Source organism: Apaloderma vittatum, unplaced genomic scaffold, assembly GCF_000703405.1.
Source record: "Apaloderma vittatum isolate BGI_N311 unplaced genomic scaffold, ASM70340v1 scaffold6468, whole genome shotgun sequence".
Lineage (NCBI taxonomy): Eukaryota > Metazoa > Chordata > Aves > Trogoniformes > Trogonidae > Apaloderma > Apaloderma vittatum.
The window spans coordinates 35,900-53,942 of NW_009728941.1; the positions used below are offsets into that span (position 1 = coordinate 35,900).

Genomic DNA, 18,043 nt, shown 5'->3' on the forward strand with positions numbered 1-18,043 from the left:
TAGCTGCATCCATGACATGCTGGATGGTGCTTCAGGCAGAGAGGCTGCTGTGGAGCTCTGGTGTCCACTGGACAGACCTAGTACCCATCATCTTCCAGGGTGGCCACATCCTGCTAAGGATCATCTCCTACTTGAGTTCTGATATCAATCCTACCGTCGGCAGCCTCTTTTCTCATTTCCATAGCTACAGTGCTGCTGAGCTGGGTGTGCTGTCTCCCCCTCCCCTGGGATTCACTGCAAGGCCAGGACATCATTACAAGATGCCTTTCACAAATGCACTTTTCACTTTATGACACTGCGTCTTGGATACTAGCTGTGTCTTTTATTGATATTGGAAACTGCCCACAGAACGTGTCCTCCACTGTCACAAGATCAGGAACCCAGAAGTAAGGCAGGTCTGAAACTAAGAGCTCTTTGATACAAACCCAGGATTTTACCTAGTGAACTGAAGCAGAAGTTGTCTTTGCTGCTGATAGATTACTGTTAGGCCTGTGAGGATGAACCCTACAGAGAGCTGTTGTCACATCAAGCCAACAGCTCGTGCTCAGAAGGGCTGCACAAATGCCTATTAAATGTAAATGGAGATGTCTCACTTCTCTGAGGACAGTGTTGGAGATTTTCCGGCATCTATTTTCTTTGGAACTGCGCATCTGCATTTCTGTAAACCCAGTCATGAGATGTCAGGCTCTTCATAAAGGCAGAAGTGAATTTACAAGAAAGGATTAAACTTGCAAGCAGGCTTCTAGCCTTTGCATTTTGAAGCATGCACAACCTTATCCAGAGTGAGAATCACAGTTAATAGCAATATATTTTGAAGCTTCCCTGCTAACTGTGAAGTACTTAAACATTTGTTGTTATTCATGGGTGAAAAAGAGACAGTGACTGGATTTGATCAAGCATCTCTCTTAATCTCTTCTCTCTCTTAAAGAGGGATGCTGACATTTCTTTCTAAACAACTCCTGCAACTCCTGTGGAACTGAAAAGTCAAAAAGCTTGTGCTTCAAATCACAGGGGCTTAACACATCCCTTTGTGACAAGAACGTCAATACATTTCTGAGGGAGAAAACAAGGAGCCTGGACTTAGGGTTTAATAAACTTTCAGACTGACACCAAGGCCCAGTCCTTGCTAGCCTGACCTCATCTTTGTTTTCTGAGTCCTGTTCTGGAGGTGGCAGCAGGTGGACAGACACATTATCTTACTCCTGTCATCAAAACAGAAGAGCTCTGCAAAGATGTTGTCCAGTGAACAACTGGGCCATGTTGCTCTCAATGAGGAGAAGCATGACTATGAGGAAAGGAAGCACACAGGGGTAAATTTTCAAAATGTAGGTTGCAGCTTGAAGCTTGATGTCATCCTCACTTGAGTTAATATTCCAGAAGGTGGAGTTTTTCTAAAAGGGAAGAAGTTGTCTTAACTAACATTATATAAAGCTTTTCTTAGGGTACTATTAGACAAGTGACACAAAGAAATTGGACGTTTGTGTTTGTAGCATTGACTCAGCATTGTGCTTCAGGCTGCTCTCCATGGATGTCTGGCATCCTTCAAAACTTTACCTTCTGCCTCCTGCCATACACATCCTCTCCCAAATCCTCTGTACAGGCATCCCAAGGTGACCTTTCTCCTCTCCATACCAGGTAATGATGCTCTCCTGCCCACACAAAGAGGCAGGGTAGGAAGCTCTTGTTGATATGGGAATGAACCAGAGCACCAAAAAGTGTCAGTGTACAGGTTTGAGAGGGACTCATTAGAAAAGGAGAGACTCATTAGTATCTGCATTACTGATGGAAAAATGAAACATCTTAACCTCTCCATCAGAAAGATGGAGACAGTCCAGAGTGGTGTTTCATCCTGAGCAATGAGTGACATGGGATATACATCCTCATTTTTCTTGGAAGCTTTTAAATGTAACTGATGGGTAAACAATCCCTTCTTTCATTCCAAAGCAAGAACATCCCCAAATTGGCACTTAGCCCTCACTCAGAAAGACCAGGATTAGACAGCTCAAATATCTTGCAATCAGACATTACATCTTGTGAACTCAGAGCCCGGAAAGCACTGTTGTGTCAGGCGTGCCATGACAGAGAGTACGCACCTCGAACAGGGAATCAGCCTTAGTGCAAGGTATCTGCCTGCACACATACCTCTGGGCATCATCACACATGACAGCAGCAAGAATTTGCACAGTTTATTGCTGTTGCTACAGCCCAGATTAAATACTTGAACATACGAGGTTATACAAAGGTATGAAATGTAATCACCTACAGAGTCCAGAGGAAATTGATACAGCAGCAACCATGACTGCCTGTAAGGCAAGGTTTCCATTATTTCGTATGTTTATCAGGGAACTGAAATTGTCTGAAAAAAGGCAGGGAACCGAGTTTGTGAATCATAGATTTCTAGGCCTTCAGATGGTCTCTCTACTCAAAACAAAAGCTGAAGAACTGCACACGGAGTGAAAACAGTGAGAGATGACAAGAGAGAAGGGAGGCAGGGAGATTTATTTTCTCACCCTCTCTGAGATACGTTCACTTTCAAGACTCTGTGACGATAGGCAACAGCAGGAGGTCAGTTTGCAAGAGGATCCAACCTCATATCAGTTATGGTGTGGGAGAACATGCACTTTGAAAGGTGCCAGCATGCCTACCCTTCTGCATTCCCTTCAGGATTGCCGTGCTGCACAGCCATTGCCATCCTCTGCAGCTAGGCTCTTCATTTTAAAGTAAGAGTAATCTCGCCCTGACCCTCTGCTTGCTTTTATTTCAGGGACCAGTTAGGGTCTAAAGTTGAAGGGGCATTGCAGGTGCCATCAATGATATATTATCTGTCCTGCCTGCCTTGACATTGAGTGGGCACAAGAATGGAGAAGAAAATGTCCCCGTGGCTTTGCAGAGTGCTTCCAGGAGCACCTGTCCTCAAGGGAGTGCTCCCCAGGCAGATGCACTTTCTCTTAGCATCCTCCCTCATACCTGCATAAACACAACGGGTATGTATCCATACAAACACCCTGCCCAAAACACTCGTAAACATTCCCACGCATTCCTGTATTTAAACACCACACTCACACACTTGCTCATATACTGACATAGTCACAAACCTGAGTCCAGCTGGAATATACCAGCATATGGCCCTGCTCACAGGAGTAAGGTTCAGCTTCTATACTTAGGTGCTACAATATGCTTTGTGTGACCACCGCTTTTGCAGAAATCCATGGAGCCGAGACATAATCACATTGCTGTCTGCTCTTTTCGCAGTTTCCTTGTTGTGACCCGGAAGAGAAATGGACCCTCACTTCCCAGGTGTCACAAGCAGGGCCTGGTATCAGGCTGGTGCCTTTTCTGGCACATTATGCTTTTGGCAAGCCTAGGTGAGGAGTCTCGTTAATGGTAAATGGGCTTCTGAAGAGCCCTGGAGAAACCCTTGGACTGAAGTAGAGATATTTTCTGAGTAGAGATATTTTCTGAGAGACACAGGAAATTCTCAGCCCTTTGATGATACCAGTCAATCGCCACAATGGTCATCAAACAGACAATGTAAGTGTGGAGACTTAAGTGCTCAGTTTCTTTTTATGGCATCCAAACACCATTCATCCAGCACATTCCCACCTCTTTTTTCTGCAGGCATCCCCAGCTGCTGGCCTGTTGTGCACTGCCAGGGATCTCAAGCCATTAAAGTCATTTTAGAAGTGGGATGTGACATTTTTGTTGTGCAAAAGAGTAATTTGCCACCATCTTTCCTTCTTAAATGGCATCCACAAAGCCACACAGACGGGAGAGTCTGGTAAGACACAGATTTGGAGCCACCTCCCAGAAGTGGCAAGAAAAGTCGAGGAGACATTTAGCTATAAAATACAGGTTTACGATGTACACGCACCACATTGTATGTGTTCAGCCCTGGTGCATCGAAGCCGGGAGATAAACCCTTGCGGTCGAACGGATAAAAGTTAAAGAGCTGCCCATTTTGGGTCTCCAGTGAGATGGAGGCAGAGCCCAGGTGCAGAACACATGGGAACTCTTTGTCAAAAACAACTTGGAAAACACGATCTTCCAGGTGGTGAAGCTTGATTGTCCTGTACTTTTCAGGAATCAGCTCTTCCACGTGAGGCCCAAACTGCTGCATGACCAGCACCCCACCAGGTCCAACTTTAATCTCATAGAAAGTCAGGTTGGAATAGGTATAGTAACCGACATAAGGGCCAGGACTTGGAGGAGGCGTCAAGCTTTTCTCTGCCTCTCTGAATGCTGTCTCCATGGCAGGAATAAGATACTCGTATGTCTGAGTCACGATATCTCCACCCTGAGGCCTGGGCCCTGCCATCAGCACAATGAAGCTCAGGCGGAGCTTGGGGATAAGAGAGAAGGTAGCTGCATAACCATCGAGGTCTCCGTCCTTCCTAATGACATCATATCCCAACTGCTCATTAATCTCCCAGGGCGTGCCAGTCTTGTTGGCAAAGTATTCAGTGGAGCACTTCAACAGAGGGGTCAGCATTGTCTTCACGGTGTCAGGCTCGAGGAGACGACGGTGGTAGGTGCCTAAGAAGACCATTGCCAGCTTGGCAAGGTCAGCAGCTGTGGAGTACATCTGGCCAGAAGGTCTGTACCAGCCGAGGTCGTAGAGGGGGGCTGGCTGCCGGCTGCTGTAGAAACCCACAGCCATCTGGGAGCGGATCGGTGGCGTGATGTCGAAGCCGGTGTCCTCCATGCCCAAGCGGTCCAAGATGTTCTCCGAGATCCAGCGCTGGTATTGCCCATCAGCTGCGTGGTCGGCTAACACGTGTGCCATCAGTGAGAAGGCCAAATTGCTGTAGTGGCATCTGCAAAAGAAGAGGAATGTGTCTGGATCAGCCTTACCTCAGTTATACAATGCGAGTATGACCATGTGAAAATAGTGGCTAGTTCTCTCTTCTCTAAGGAAAAATATTCATTTTCTCAGCTGACTTGCTAAAGAGGAAGGAGAGATGGAGGAGGGACAGACAAAAACTGAATATTGTTGCCTTGATTTGTTGTTAATGCAAAAAGGAGAAATCAGTAGAGCTATTTAACCACTATATAGAGAAAGAAAGCTGGAGCTGGAAAACTAAAAATCCCACACCTTTATGCAAAGCCTTATCTATTTGCATATCCTGACTTATTGTTTAAAATTGTTCACTGAAGAAATTATCCATTCATTTTAAGAGCAGAGTTGAGTTACAGGTGCTTACCTTAAAGGTCTCAAAATCCTAGGGAAGCCTCTTTGCAGATTTAATGTGGTATAATCACTTAAGCACCTAAGCTACCTTAAGATGGTAAAAGCACTTAAAAAGCACTTAAAAGTCTACAAAGCAGCATCCAACAATGTTGAATCATTAAAGACACCTGAGTGATTCAGTCTTTAATATCCATCAAGTGATTTACGTCTTTACACCTGAATGAAGTTTAAAGACATTAAGACCTGAATGGACAACTGTTCTGAATTTAAACATGTCCAGAAAAATGTTAAAATTTCTGTATCAATGAATGGGGGTTTCATTTAGGAAGAATAATGTTAGCTGTGGAGTTATAGCCAGGAATAGGGAGACAAACTATCAGCATGTCAAGGGGTTCAGAGACTATGGGTGGATGTCCTTAGGTATCTTAATGGTGAGCATAATACAGATACCAAAGAAGATGACGGTATTAAAGTCTTAAAATCCTTCAAGAAACATCTCTTGTAGCCTCTTGCATGGTATGGGACAGAGCTAATGGAAGGTCGCCATGACTGAGCCATTGAGTTTTCTAAGCTTGCAGGCCTCAAACCGTGATGAATCCTCAACAACCATAGGCAAATTATTTTAAAATGTCATTCTATTCCCTAAAAATTTTGCAGACTTAGAAAGTTTTTCCCAGTTAGTCTGAATCCTCTCCCTTACCTGCTGTCTGCTGGATCCTATTCATATTTTTGAGTGTTTGCAACTCAGACAGTAAGACTTCCAACAGGCTATATAAACTGTAACAGGCATTAATATAACTCATAGATAATTTGGAGACATGCAGAACCCCTCGCACCCCAATAGCCACTCTTTCTAGCTCAAAACAGGTGTAAGGGTAGGTGGCTGAAGCTCCCGTTAGGAAAGGCTGTCTTTTATCCACTGGCCATGGAGACAGCAGGTGAAGCTAGTATGAGTGGAATACACAAAACCAGACCAAAAGCTCTCAGGGGAATATATCTGACCTGGTTCCTGGATCAGCAACCAAGACATCATCCCTCAGGAGAGCCAGAGCCTCTTGCGTGTTGCCCTTCCACAGCAGAGTGGTAGATCGCAGCCTCCTGGGCAGACCTGTGTCATGGAAAAGAGAAGTTAATTTGAGACAAATCATGGTCCAGGAAACTTCGAGTCTGGTGAAGAGCGAGCAAAAGGCACGATTCAATGGCAAGATGGAAACAACAATGCTGCACACGTGCTTTATATGCCCAGCAGATGTGCTGCGGGGACATGGAACTACAGGACATGGTATTCAAGTCATGGACCCCTGAATTTGGGTAAAGTAAGTCCTACGCCAGCACCAACTCTGGGTTGCTGCATTTCAGTAAAACTACCTCTTCAAAGGATTTAAAATACCTGTATCCCCAAGTGTTTTTTAGAAGAGAAAGGCATCGTGGATGTTGAGGAAATCCCTGTCCATATTGCCATGTGACAGTACTCCCTTGACTACAAAGGTGCGTAACGGCCCCTTTAAACACATTTTTGTTCTTACACCTCCCTACAGAGGGCTTGAACTTCTCTGAACCATTTCAGTCTTAGCCTGGAATCATTTTTTCAATTTCAGCAACATTTATTCAGGATTTCTGAATGTAGAAAAACTGAAGTTCATTTCACTTCTAATTCCACAGCACCAAAGACAGATTCCCTAAAAACTTTTCTCCAGAACTGTTTTAAAATGCCCCAGCTCCTTTGCACAGGACCTACAGCTTGGCAAGTCCAGAACTTAGATTACATCTGGAATGAAATCCTCATTGCAGTTTACAGCTGACTTTGATTTAGAGATTAGGAGGAAATCAGGAAGGGTACATGACAGAAAAATGACTTGCAATCATCTGCTCAGTGAGCATGTGCTTAATCATGGCAAAGCTGAATGAGGCCCTATTCTTTTGTACCAGCAACACCTGTTTTTCTCCATTGGCCTGACCTTGGAATTTGAACTGGAACGAGAGCACTTTTTCTGATTCTGGTCTGTGGTTATTTGTGCAGCTGAATGACCAAATAAAAGATGCACTGAGCATCCTCCAGTAGACAATAGGCTCTTTGGTTTCCTACTTGCCGCGACGGCAGCAAAGAAAGTGTTGTACCACTGGGAGAGTTCATCCAGCACCACGCCAGCAATGCAGTGTCTCTCCTGAGATTCGTTAGAAACAATACAGCAGAGAATGTGGGAGCATAACGGAAAATCTGCAGTCATTGATTTATACCTCAATGGGCTGCTAATTGATGTGACAAGCATGCTGTTAATAATTTACAACGGCATCTCATACTGTCATTCATATATATTTGAAAATCGTAGTCTTAACAAGCTGAAGCTTCCCTCTAGCTACGTACCCATCAAGTGCTGAGGAGAAAAATCTTTGGAGTTACTTTTGTAATATGCAATGTAGAAAAGCCCAGCTAATGAGGATATATTATAGATCAGTTTCCACTGGAAGAATTTAGATGAAAAACACGTTACAATATCTCATGCAGTGGCTTTGATCTTGATGCTAAGCAGAACCTTTTTGGTTTTAGACAGACGGGAGATGTAACGTGTGACCTCAATACTCACTTTACTTTTGGTTGGGATTTTGAAACTGTGCTTTTCCTTCTACTAAATTGTCATGGTCCAAGCTGGTTAATGTGCCCTACTGGTGTGGTCTGGGAAATTTGGACCGCATTCTTAAAAAAAAAGCCATAGGAAGATAAAAGGAGCTGGGCAGGGGCACGAATCGAGCACAGTGATGGAAGCAATGAAATGGCCACACATTACAAGCAATTATGCTGTGACCAGCATAATTTTGAGAAACGCTTCCTACAAGTATTTCTTGGGCGTACCTCAGCAGGGCTGAGAAGTGCAGCCCCAGCACATACTGCTCCTACAATGAGCAGCCAGATCAGCTTCAGGTGCTCCTGGGAGTCAGAGGGGACCAGGAGGAGTTGGTGGCCATGAGGACCGGAGCAAGACCCTGGCAGCAGGGAGAGGGGCTGGGCAGGGTCACGCACAAATCCGTCTTTCTGCCTCCTGCTGCCACTGGTCACTTGTGGTTCGTTGCCTGTTTCTTTCCAGATTTCAGTTACATGATTTCTTTGGGGGAAGACCTTATTTTAATATTGGCTTGCTTCAGGTGATGCTGTAGCCTGTCCTGAGATATTGCAATTTGCCTGTATACTGTTTTGATCTTAGGTCCTACTTTTAGGATATTTATTCCAATCTAGAATAATGCAGGTGCTACAGAGTTGAATCAAAATACCACGAGATATCAGCGCAGGCTCTTTTGCCATCGAATTCTGAGTCAGGTATTAGCAGCTTTATTTCTGAGAAAGGTTAAAGTTCTCCTGAATCCTGCGAGATCCTTCTACCTTAATGTAGGAGTTACCCAATTATGAAGGTAGCAGCAGATTAATAGCCTTCTGCCAGCAAGTACAAAGCTATTAATAGCTCAGGAATCCCAGATCAGGAGACACACTGACAGCTAAATTTAGCTCAGCGATCAAGGTCTGTCTGTTCAAAGAAAAGAGGTTTGGTGCCTCTCTGACCCTCAACTCTACATCTCAGAAAAATGAGAGCACTCTGGGCCGGAGTACAAAAAATTTACACAATTGGAGCCTGATTTCAGGTCACGCTACTGTGTTGAAAGAAGTATGTATTCACCTTGCACAGGGAAAAACAATTCCCCAGCCCAGAGTGCAGCTTGCCCCCTTCCTTTGCCGATGGCCTGGATCAGAGTTTCCTTTTAGCACTTCATGAAGCAGCTGACCGTTTGCTTCCAAGGCTCCTGCCTGGCCTCTGGGAAGTGTTTGGGTGCAGGGTCCGTACTGGGAAATAGCCTCAAAAGCAACTGTTTGTAGCCCTGGTGTATGGGCTGTTCTCTCTGTGGTCTCTTCCAGGTGGTGTAGTGGTGTGCTGAGGGGCAAGCAGGTAGCAGCGTTGTCTCACCTGAGAGCTGGCTGGCCATCCTGCGCAAGGTAACAGGTGATGGCTTAGGTGGCACTGGGCCTTTTTCCAAAAAAGTCAGCCCATCCGCTGTGTATCTCTGTTCTGAATCCTTGAGCCTTCCCAGAGGGTTCTTAATGACAAAGTTCTGAGCGTAACGTTCCAATGGGTCATCAAGTGACATGACTTTTCCTTCCTCCCACATCTTGTACAACATAATGGTAGGAAAGATCTTGGAGACACTGGCAATTCTGTTAAGGAACAAACATTTATAGAAATTAAGCTTTAAGAAACCCCTGAATCAAGAGAAAAGACTGTCAGTACATGAGATCACCCAACTGACCCACTGCCTATAGCTTTACATGCAACACCTCTGCTAATCCAGAAGCAGGTAAGGAGCTTGAATTAATGTCCTTCACTCAGGCCTTTATGGACTCCCCAATAGGGCAGTGGGCTCTGTTTCAGGATATCTATGGATCTGCTCTTCTTCTAGCTCTTATACCTGCAATACATCTGTCTCACCGGTAAATAGTGTACTCATTGGGCACCACCGAGGAGGGGTCTGAACCATTCTTCTTCCCAAAATTGCCTGTCCAGAGCACGGTGTCGTTGTAGATAACAATGGCAGACATAGCAGGAAGACCAGAGTTGTGAATCCTTTCGCGCAGCATCAGATCTACCTGGAGAATGATGAGAAATTATGAATTTCCAAATGAAGACAAATGAGAGGGCATCTTATATGACAGGGGTCTACAAAATCAGGAGTGTCCTGTCAGAGCATGGCTGTCCGTATGGTCCATACAGTCAAGGCAACACTGTAATATTTCCTCATCACAAATGGAGTCTACCAGAATTTTGCTAACATTTCAGAGACAGTGTATCATACTGAGGAAAAGCAGGTCTCTCTTTCATTCAGATGCAGGTCCCCTTCCCCCTCCACTGCCTTCCCTGAAGTTACCTACAGGTAGCTTTTTAATCTTTAAATGGTAGCATGGCGAAAGCTAGCAAAGTGATAAAATAAGGAATTGTCAGTCAGTGATGAACAGAAACTAGTGACATCAGTCACCTACTTACCAGGATATGAGGGCTGCCTCAGTAGTAGACAAGATGCCAAGAGCCATCATTTTGTGCTGATGTATGCTCACCAGACCCTCTGATGGACAAGTAATAATGTCTCTTCATCATAACTTACTTATCTTTGAATAAGGTAACTGCTTATTGACCTGTTCTCTATATTCAGTCAAGAAATTTTATGTACCCATTTCTAGATTCACATGTTCTCCACCTCCTTGATTCTCTACCTCCTTCCCCAGAGATGCTCAGGGGCAAAACACATATTCTCTCCTTTACAAGTTCAGAATAGCAGTCATGACCTCTGTCTCCCTCTGTTCCCTTCTCCTCACAGACCTTTTCCAATGCTTCCTTCAGAATGGGGATTGGGTGGTCCAGCGGTACTGGTTCAGGATAGCGGGGGCACATCTGCGCAGCTTCTGATCGCGCTTCTGTCGCAGATGGGACTGGAAAACATTTCAAAAGTGGCATGTGTGACTTCAACAGACACCGTAACAAGCTTTAACCTCACCCAGCAGTCAGCACTAGCTTTCTTGCTTGTGAAGGACACTTCTGCATAGGAAAGAAACAATCTTGAATTGTTTCTATCTCACATAAAACAGGACTTGAAGATGGCACTGTGCTCTGTTTTTGCTTATTCCAACATGGGCTGGACAGGAGCTGCAATAAGCTTTAACTCACTCTGCAACCTGGAAGAGTAAGGAACTGGGGCTACAGAAGACTGTGTAGGGTACCTGAAAGTGGGTTTAGACCCCATGAAGGTGCCCTGCCCATGACTAGGGGAAAGTCTGAGCTTGGGTTTAGGAGGACAACGTTGTTCCATGCATACTGTAACCTTAGAAAATGGATGTAGAAGTGAATTGAAAGTGCCACCTAAAATCTACACTGTATACAAAACAGTGGATAGGCTGCATACCTAGTCCATTAGCTGTCTTTTGAATTAGCTGTATCCTGCATATGCCTGAGACGTATCTTAAATTTTTGTGGCATGCAAAGATCTAAACACAGTGAGACGTAGGAACTCTCTTACTCGGAAGCACTATTTTCCCAGTTGATCCCAAGGTGTTCATAAACACAGCTCCTCTGCGCTGTAAGCTGTAAGCAAAATGCTTATTGAACTTTTTGCTTGCAACTGAGCATGAAGCATTAGAAATACAGATGAGAAGAGAAATGGCACTATGAAAACTTTGAGATAAATGGGGATGGATACACAAGAGCCTACAGGCAGCCTCTGATACTCTGTGATAAAAGTGTAGGGTCTGAAATCTTTCCAGACATTGGTCCATGAAGTACCTCTGGCACCTTCACTGTGGATTTTATATCACCTTTGGGCTACTTAAAACTGTGATCCAGTTACACTGTATATATTTCATCCTTGCACATACAGTGCCTTGAGTCTATCTTGTTGAGCTTTCTATAATCAACAGAAGGGAATTCTACTGTGAACTGTGGGATTGAACTGGTCCAGAGATCTAAGATTAGGGGAATAGGAAAACAAGTAAAGTCATAAGCTGAAGCATGTGGTAAGGCGTAAAACAAAACCCATTCTAAAGTGGAGTGACTTCTACAACAGGATGCTAAAGAAAAAGAGAATGTAATATAAAATGTCTCCTTGGTATATCAATTACCCTAGGTTAGTGCCAGAAGTCATGGAGCTTCTCTGGACACCAGCAGAGGTACATGGCACTCCATCAAGCCAGTGTTCATCTCCTCTGTGTCCTTGCACCAGCTAGGAGGAGGCAAACTTGTGTGCTGTTTGAGGAAGTGCTCTTTGGGGGAAAATGGGGAGAAAGGCATTTATTGGTTGCACAAATTTCTGTGTCAAACCATGACCCAGCTTAAAGATGACTACTCACTGGGGTCCACCTTGGGGAGGCTGTACTGCCACAGAAAGCAGCCCGTCATGGCAACAGACAGCAGGAAGAAGAAGACGACCAACGCGTGAATCCACTTCACCTCCATAACAGTGAGCTTGAGGAGGCTCCGGCTGCTGGATGCCTGCTGTAAGCAGAAAAGATGTGGTCTCAGAGAGAGAAAAAATGCCTCTCATGCCTATCAGTGAGGTGAAAGAGGCACAGTACATTGGAGAATAAAGCTACTGCAGGGACATGGACTAATTCCAGTCCTATTGCAGCACCAGAGCCAGGAGTACCAGCCCACACTGAAATACTGCAACCAAAGATGACTTCTTGTCTTCCAATGAGGTCTGCAAGACATTACTCTCCTTACTTTGTTGTTCTTGTTGCTTCTTGTAGAATAACACCATTCATGCCTACTGCCTTTTCTCCTCCCTGCAGGTGAGCCTCATCAGTCCAGGCTGCCAGGGTTCTGTGTTGCAGCTCTCATTTCCTCCCTTCTCAACTGCCATGGCTTATTCCTGGATATCTTTCCAACCCCCTTTTTTTCCCCCCAGAGTCCAGCATCTGTTCATGGCAGCCACCAGACAGATCATCTGAGTAGATCCAGGTTTTCTAGATGAAGGAATTTTTCACCATGCACTGTCCTTACCCTTCTATTTTGAGCCCGTAGTTCCCAGTACATCATGTACCATCTGTAAGCTTGGCATTTACAGATGCCATGTGTTGGAAAACTGGCTAATATTTTGGGTTTGTGCAGCTCTCACAACACTGGAGACCATCCAGGTTGGTGATACCACCATATAAATGTTGAAGAAAAACACGGAACAGATGACAAATGATTAGGTGCCTAAGCATGAGCAGTACTCTTTCACTGACTGTAGGAGGTCAATAGGGTGCTTTTGAAAGTTTGGCAATTAATGTTATAAAACATATGCCCTGCCATTTGCATCCAATATGGTCCACATTCCAAAGCTGTTTCAGGTTGTCTGGATTCACTTGTAGGATAGACAGACTAAAACACTCCCTTTAGAGTTCCACATGGCTCTTTTCTTCTTTTTAGATGCAGGATAGTCCATGCGAAAGCTTCTGCAAGTCAACTGAGCCTTGTCACTCACAACTAAGGAATCTGCAGAGCCGCTTTCAGATTTGCACATGGCTCTGTGGCTCTGTAACGATCCAGCTGGGGAATCTAGCCCCTGCTGAAACTCTAGCTTGCAATTCCACTTTCTGTACAAGAACAGGAATATGTCACATTTATTTCTGAAGCCCTTTAGCCTGTTCAGGCATTCCCACATAAATTTCTGAAGGCGACTCACTTCAGGTTCTTCCATAACATAACTAAAACTTCAAGGATGTCTTAAGACCATACAGGTGCCTGCAGACCCACTCAAACCTGAACCTGCAAAAGCACACATGCAGTCCATATTGCAGCCTAAGGGACACGTGTCTTAAATAGGGGAATGCCATTTTGGCACCAAAAACCAGCTTGGTTTGGATATACCAACCTCATACAGTGCCTTAGTAGGCAGGAGATCATATCCACACAAGGAGAAACCTGTGTACTGAGATCTCTTTAATCACCCCCATACCGGCAGACTTCAGTTTATGCTGAAGGATGTTGCCTAGAGCTGCAACAAGATGCTCTTTTCTTGCAGCAAGCAGTGGGGTAGGCCCCTCTTTGCCCTGGAGCAGTCACGGGGTGGCTTGCTTGGATCTAGTCCCATCATATTAAGGTGACTCTCCCACCAACCTGCAGTTCCTCTGAGGATTTTTCTGCCACTTTCCTTGCTTCACTGAGAAACCCTGATTCCTGGATCCTAAGAGCAGGGTGAAAGGAAAAGATTTTCTGGTGTATGCTCCATCTCATGAACTCTAGACTTCCTGGACCACTAACTGAGGACCGCAAGATACCAACACTGATCTCTCATCCTTTAATTCAAACTCCCCTTTGCCTTTGGTGGATGATGAGTGCCCTGAATGCCTCTTTCCATCTCTGACCCATAATCTAGCACCAACACAATGAAATCCTGGCAATGCTACAAGACTAGAGACACAAATCTCTTATTGATAGAGCACCAAATATGTGAAAGTGTGAGGAATATTTGTTGCCCTGAGGAGATATGTTCTACCTTCTAAGCTGCCTTTCAGGAAAGCTACTACTCTTTCCGTGTACCTGGGAGGCCGTCAGACAAACAGGCAGATGCCTACAAACAGGCTCCTCACACTTCCCACTCCAGGACCTGTCTGATCTCACCTCCCTTTCAGCTGGTTTCTCTCACGTACATCACTCAGCCACCATCATTCCTAAGAGAATAAACACGGCAAGGCAGGGGGAGGGTGGATACCAAGCACTTAAGACACATGCAAATGAATGCAGACACACGCAGGAACAAGTGTACGCGGCTTCCCATGGGTCAGTTAGCTCTATGCTACATTTTTTAGCTCCTGAGATTTGAAAAATTACAATGTGAGGGTGGACAAAAGGGGGATTTCACATAGACCATCCTGTTCTGCCCCACCGTGCCCATCTAGGCAGGCTACCACAAGACCCCGCGAGCCGCTCAGGTGGAGGTACATCTCAACACCGGTTAGGAAGAGCCCCATTCCCCTGCACATACCATCACCAGAGGCTGTTTCAGTCCTGAAGGCTGTTGTCAGGTGTCCCAGCATGTGCAATCCATAACAAAACACCACCGCCAGATCTTGGCCCCGGCAAGGGGGGAGCGCAGCACCTTGCCATGCTCCTAAATGCAGTTGGGCAGGTGCTGCTCTGTCACCGTGGCTGAAATGGCCTTTTTTAGCTCCCCGACAGTCCTGTTCCAGGTTTCCCTGTCCATTTGACCCATTCAGACCCTCCAGAAAGTGCTGCTGACCTCCCCTGTGCAAGGAGATTAAGTGACAGGGACAGAATGGCATTTGCGCTCAGGAAAGTGCCTGAGAGATTGAATGTTAATTCTTCCTAATGCTTCTCTGCCATGTGTGTGAATCACAGCTGAAACCATGAGGGCTTCACAATCTATTTATAGCAGCTTCATCTCCTCCTGACTTGAGGCGATTAACTTGTGAGATGGACAGCCCCCGTGTGCCTCCAGCCAGGCGTCCCTGGGTGGGCTGGGCTGTTCGCAGGAAGGGAAGGTGAGGGAGCCTAAGCCAGAAGCTCAGGCACTCTCTGGGCTTAATTCTGAACAGCCTCCTGGAGTTCCTCCACAGTGATAGACAAGGGAGTCATTCCCAGCTAACAGGCTCACTAGACATAGATGGAGCTAGTATTTTCTTTTCCCTGAGCTGCTGGGAAGTCTGAAAGGTGGTGGCATGAGGTGAGCATGAGGTGAGCCTTACCCGCAGCTGTAACCCATCCATGGCTGCTCAGAAGTCTCTTCTCGTCCCCTGTGCTGCCCGTCTCCACAAACAAAAGGCTCATAAAGCCCTGAGGTGAAGAGAAACAGAAAGTTAACGCAGGAAAAAAATGGAGTCAGAGCAAGACGGGAAGCCTGGAGTAACAAAGCCCAGCTCAGACAAGCAGGCCAGCAGGAAGGGACTGATGTTGGATAAGGAGATAAACCACAGTAGCCCATGAGGTAAGCCCTCAGGAACACCTTCCCTCTCTCTGCCTCTGGTTTGGCAGCAACTTTTGTTTACTGCAAGGGCTGGACCCAAGTTCTGGAACTTGCCAGGACCCACAGCCCTCCTCCCCACACCTCCCAAACACAAGGAACTGGAGCTTCAAGACCTTCAGGGCTGACACGTCTCCATTGTGCCTGCTCTGCAGGGTCCTCCCAGCCCTCTCCCTGGCTTCCTAGCCTTGCTCCCTCTACACAACCAACAACACCCTTCTTAGTCTTGGGAATCACAGACACAGCCAAGAAACGGTGTAACAGGTTTGGAAGTGCCGAGACAATGGCACGGCTGCCCCCGTTCCCATAAAATCTCCCTCTTGTCTTGCTCCTTGGCAGTGGCAATTCAATAGACAGCCCCCTCCTCATAAGAGCTCTTACCAGCCTTGCTGCTACCCTCCGGCTTCCAGTGCTGATGAATTTGGGGCTGTCCTGGAGCTGCAGATGTTAAGAGCATCTGAAACACTAATCCCAGCAGTCAGCCTCTCTGAGCACAGATTAATCGGCCATGCCTCACCCCTCCTCAAGCAATGCAGCATCTGTCCAGGGATGCAGCCAAAAGGGAGTATTGATGGTGATTTCACGGCTCAAACAATACAGCAGAGGGGAAACAGGGAGCTGGGGACGGGGGTATCCTTAACACACTGTGAGCTGGAAATGTTAATAATGAACTACCATTATCATGTAAAGTACATTATAAATGCTCTTCAAAGAGGAGGGAATGGGCATGCCCACAGTTATGCACCAAATCCAGGGGGATTATGCACCTCAGGGGTCTTGCCACCCCGTTGCCTTCTTCAGATATTCACAGGTAAGGATATTCTGTCCTTTAATTTCAGTGTCTCTGCTAGTGGGCCAGGTCCTGACAGCACTCAAAAACCTTGTGCCCTAGAGCTGTGCCCAGATTTTGCTGAACAGGGCTGCAGATGACATCCTTACTAAGTGGAGTAGATCAAGCTCTTCACAGTGTTGCTGCTCCTCATTTATGGGAGCTCTATTCATTTTTGTTCCTGCTACCAACCTTCCCTGGGTTTTCATCACAGTCTGTGCAGTGATCTTCCCTCAAAGCCAAAGAGAAGAAGAGCACATGTAGATAACTCACACTTTTTACATACTGCGCGTGGTCATCCCATTCCTTCTTCATTTTCATTCTGTTTCTGCAAAATTCTTTAGCAAAATTAGAATTTTTCAGTCTCCAGCTCAGTGTGATTTATAGCAATTCAAGCGATATCCCTGAATTCCTTGATTTTTTTACTCTGAGAGCCTTTGGCTCTGTGTTTTGCCCCCAAAAAGGACATGTGTATACCCAACCATGATAAGGGTTCAGTTTTTCCTGGCTCAGCAGTGTTTCATAAGTTTCATTTTCATGTTTTTCAGTCCCTCCTTGCAACTGAATGGCCTTCCACTGGCTCAGAGAAAGGTCTCATCTTAGAGAAACCTCAAAACATGACAGAAGAGGGGTAAGAAGAGTTTGTGTCCACTCTGTCCTGAGTGAGCTTCCAGGGCAGACTTTCTTGGGCTGCTCTCCCAGAGCATATCTCTGACCCAGATAGCCACAACCAAAAAGGTAAAGATCATTCGTTCTCCCTGTTGCCCAGTTGAACATATACTGCACCCAAGTGACTGTGCACAAAATATTTTGAGTTTTGTAACACGGGATATGGCAAAGCAACACAGCCTCAGGCTGTTGAGGGTCACTCCATGAAATAGCTTTGACCTGGAAGCACCCAGGAGTCTTCTGGGATAGGGAACAACCAAAACAAAAAGCTGTCCGAGGGCTGTTTAGGCTTTTCTACCTCCTCAGCTTCACATCAACGCAGGGACTTGCGCATGTCCCGGGCTGCCCCAGCGGAGGGTCTGGCTGCATCCCTCTCTGCTTGCAGCTCATCTGGAGCCTGACAAGCACCACCGCAACCCTGGGCACTTTGCCTGGGGCTGGCTGTTCCTGGAGCAGTGAGCCAGAACGCCTCTCTGAAGAGAAATTAGTTGGCCGGCCCTGCCCAGAAAGAGTCTTTGTCATTGGCACTAATGGGGCTACTGCAGAGACGTCAGAAATCAGCAGCGTGAGATATCACACACCTCCCACATCCCCCAACCCCCTCCCACCTGCAGCATCCTGCTGGGCACCCCATGCATTTCGCTAGTCCAGAATCTCAGTCTTCTCCTCCTTCTTGAGTTCTGATCCCATTGTATTTCCCCAGGTGAATTGGGGAGATGAAGCTTGCAGTATTGTATGGGGTACACACAGAGTGGATTTGGTGTTGGGGGTTGCAGACATGGCCTCTGGGGCTGCCGTGTTCTGGTTCCAGTCAGCTCTGTAGCGGACCTGCCACAGGGCAAAAGCTGAACCCATCAGCCCGC

General features: G+C 46.1%; 1 protein-coding gene across 1 annotated transcript; it reads right to left on the reverse strand.

The window, feature by feature from the left end:
* Positions 1 to 3,835: 3,835 nt before the first annotated feature.
* LACTBL1 (lactamase, beta-like 1) lies at positions 3,836 to 12,171 on the reverse strand. Its single transcript, XM_009874251.1, has 6 exons — positions 12,066 to 12,171; positions 10,546 to 10,655; positions 9,661 to 9,818; positions 9,142 to 9,389; positions 6,191 to 6,296; positions 3,836 to 4,814 (listed from the first exon to the last, which is right to left on the reverse strand). Exons 1-6 carry the CDS (start codon positions 12,169 to 12,171, stop codon positions 3,836 to 3,838), a joined length of 1,707 nt encoding a protein of 568 aa, XP_009872553.1.
* Between the last annotated feature and the right edge of the window lie 5,872 nt (positions 12,172 to 18,043).